The sequence below is a fragment of the Olea europaea genome, unplaced genomic scaffold, assembly GCF_002742605.1.
Source record: "Olea europaea var. sylvestris unplaced genomic scaffold, O_europaea_v1 scaffold19860, whole genome shotgun sequence".
Taxonomy (NCBI): domain Eukaryota; kingdom Viridiplantae; phylum Streptophyta; class Magnoliopsida; order Lamiales; family Oleaceae; genus Olea; species Olea europaea.
This window is the reverse complement of record NW_019237725.1, coordinates 1-1,983: the sequence shown is the minus strand read 5'-3', so window position 1 is coordinate 1,983 and position 1,983 is coordinate 1. Positions and strand designations below refer to the sequence as shown.

The 1,983-nt window shown below is 36.5% G+C and overlaps 1 protein-coding gene across 1 annotated transcript; it reads left to right on the top strand.

The window, feature by feature from the left end:
• Positions 1–6: 6 nt before the first annotated feature.
• On the top strand, positions 7–1,685 carry LOC111379422 (probable serine/threonine-protein kinase PBL19). Its single transcript, XM_023002780.1, has 2 exons — positions 7–39; positions 954–1,685. The coding sequence occupies exon 2, from the start codon at positions 1,095–1,097 to the stop codon at positions 1,380–1,382; it is 288 nt and encodes a 95-aa protein (XP_022858548.1). The 5' UTR covers positions 7–39; positions 954–1,094; the 3' UTR covers positions 1,383–1,685.
• Positions 1,686–1,983: the final 298 nt, after the last annotated feature.

The following is a 1,983-nucleotide window of genomic DNA, read 5'->3' as shown; positions in this document are numbered from 1 at the left end:
GAAGGTCCAACTGGAGACCGAAGTCACGTGTCTACTGCGGTAAGTAGTGAAATGATTAAGCCCCAGTTTGATAGCCATTATAGGGAGAAATTGGGAAAAAATGATGTTTTGTATGGTGACTTTGAAGAATGTGTGGTTAAAAAGTAGAAAAAGTTTTTGGTTTTACATGTAAAATATTTTATTATGTGAATGTGTAGTTGAAAATAAGTATAAGAAATAAAGAGTTTTGAAATAAAAAGAGTCAAGCACGGGCTAAATTAAGTTTGAATGAGATCCATCGTGGAATGCATTTATCAAAACAATGATTCACTTGTCTGTGGCAGTTTGGTCAATTTGATTAGTTTTTGTTTGAACTATTTAGCTATATTTGTTCTGGCCAGATATCCAAAAGTACCTAGACTAATATGAACCTTCAATGTGAAGCAAATGCATTTTTTATTTATAGTTAGGATTCTAGCATGTCTATTTTAGTTGCCATCTCTCTTTTCAATTTATTTGATCCAAACTCCTAATCCCTATTTCTTGTGTAATTTACCTCAAATTTGGGAACTTCAACTGCAAATTTGTATCTCAGAACTTAATCAGCATGTACATTTGGTTTCACAAGAACTCCTTTTTCCGGTTTCGCCATCTATTCTGGGTTCACAATTATATTAGGCATTTTATACATGTATTAGGTCGCTTTAATATTCCTATAATATATAAAGGATTATTTAAATGATTGCTTTTCAGAGCGATACAGACTGAGAGGCGTAAGAAAGCAAATTGTAATTCTGTTTCTTTTCATGGTGAATATTTTCAGCAGCAGATGTACATGGTTCTCATGTCGAGAGTGAAATCACTATAAATTTTGTGTATTTGCTCGTGCGTGTTTCTAATATTTTTTGCTTAATATTGCTCTCGTGATTGAGATGATGGCTTAATCCCTATCCTTTTGAACTTTATGGTATTAGCCTGTGGGGACACGTGGATATGCTGCCCCCGAATATGTTGAAACGGGTCATCTTACAATTAAGAGTGACATATGGGGCTTTGGGGTTGTGCTTTATGAGATACTCACAGGAAGGCGGACTTTGGAAAGAAACCTCCCCGTGATGGAGCAGAAGCTTCTAGATTGGGTGAAACATTTCCCGGCTGATAGTAAGAGATTTTACATGATAATGGATCCCCGACTTCAAAACCAATATTCCCTAACTGCGGCCAGGAGAATCGCTAAGTTGGCAGATAGTTGCTTAAACAAAAACCCAAAAGATCGGCCAGCTATGAGTGAAGTGGTCGAGATCTTGAAACAAGCAATTCAAGATTCAGAAGAAGGAACTTCTTCACGTGAGAAGTCCTCAGTCATCCAGAACTCATCTGTCTGCCTCAGACAAGCAGATTAAAGTTACCAATGCTGGCAGAGATATGGCTCGTGCGGTTCAGGCTTGAATGTAAAGGACAAAATGGTCATTTTGTGCATATCTGTAAATTTTCATTCCTGCTCAATTCAATGCAACTCGTCAGAATCATTTTTGTGACTCCTAAATCTAAGTTAGCAGGAGTGCTTTTGTCCTTACAATTTCATTCCTTCTGAAGATTTAAGTTTCACAATCAGAGAGGATAGATTTTATTTTTGTTTTCGTGTAATAAACTTATGATTTACAATTTTCGTTCATGAATATTCATCTTATTTCCGTGGACTTCTATACTTGTTTGTGGAAATTCGCTCACTTTGTACGAAGGCTTCGAAGCGTGCAAGGACGTTTAAGTGGGATAGGGACATAACCCTTTATTTTATACTTGGAAAAGCGGTCTAATTCATGAAAAATGCGTACAAGTTGCATGGTTTTGGTGATCTATGGAGCTTTACATTTAGCTAATCGGTAAATATTATACAAAAGGGTAATTGGCACAAAACGTTCCTACCTTTCAAGTCTATTGTGGAAAACGTCCCTATCTTTCATTTTTTGGCATTTTTGCCCTCATTTCAACCTTTCTTTGCGC

Bases quoted from the DNA above. Each gene is read 5' to 3' on its own strand.
- LOC111379422 (XM_023002780.1), top strand. From the start codon at position 1,095: ATGGAGCAGAAGCTTCTAGATTGGGTGAAACATTTCCCGGCTGATAGT.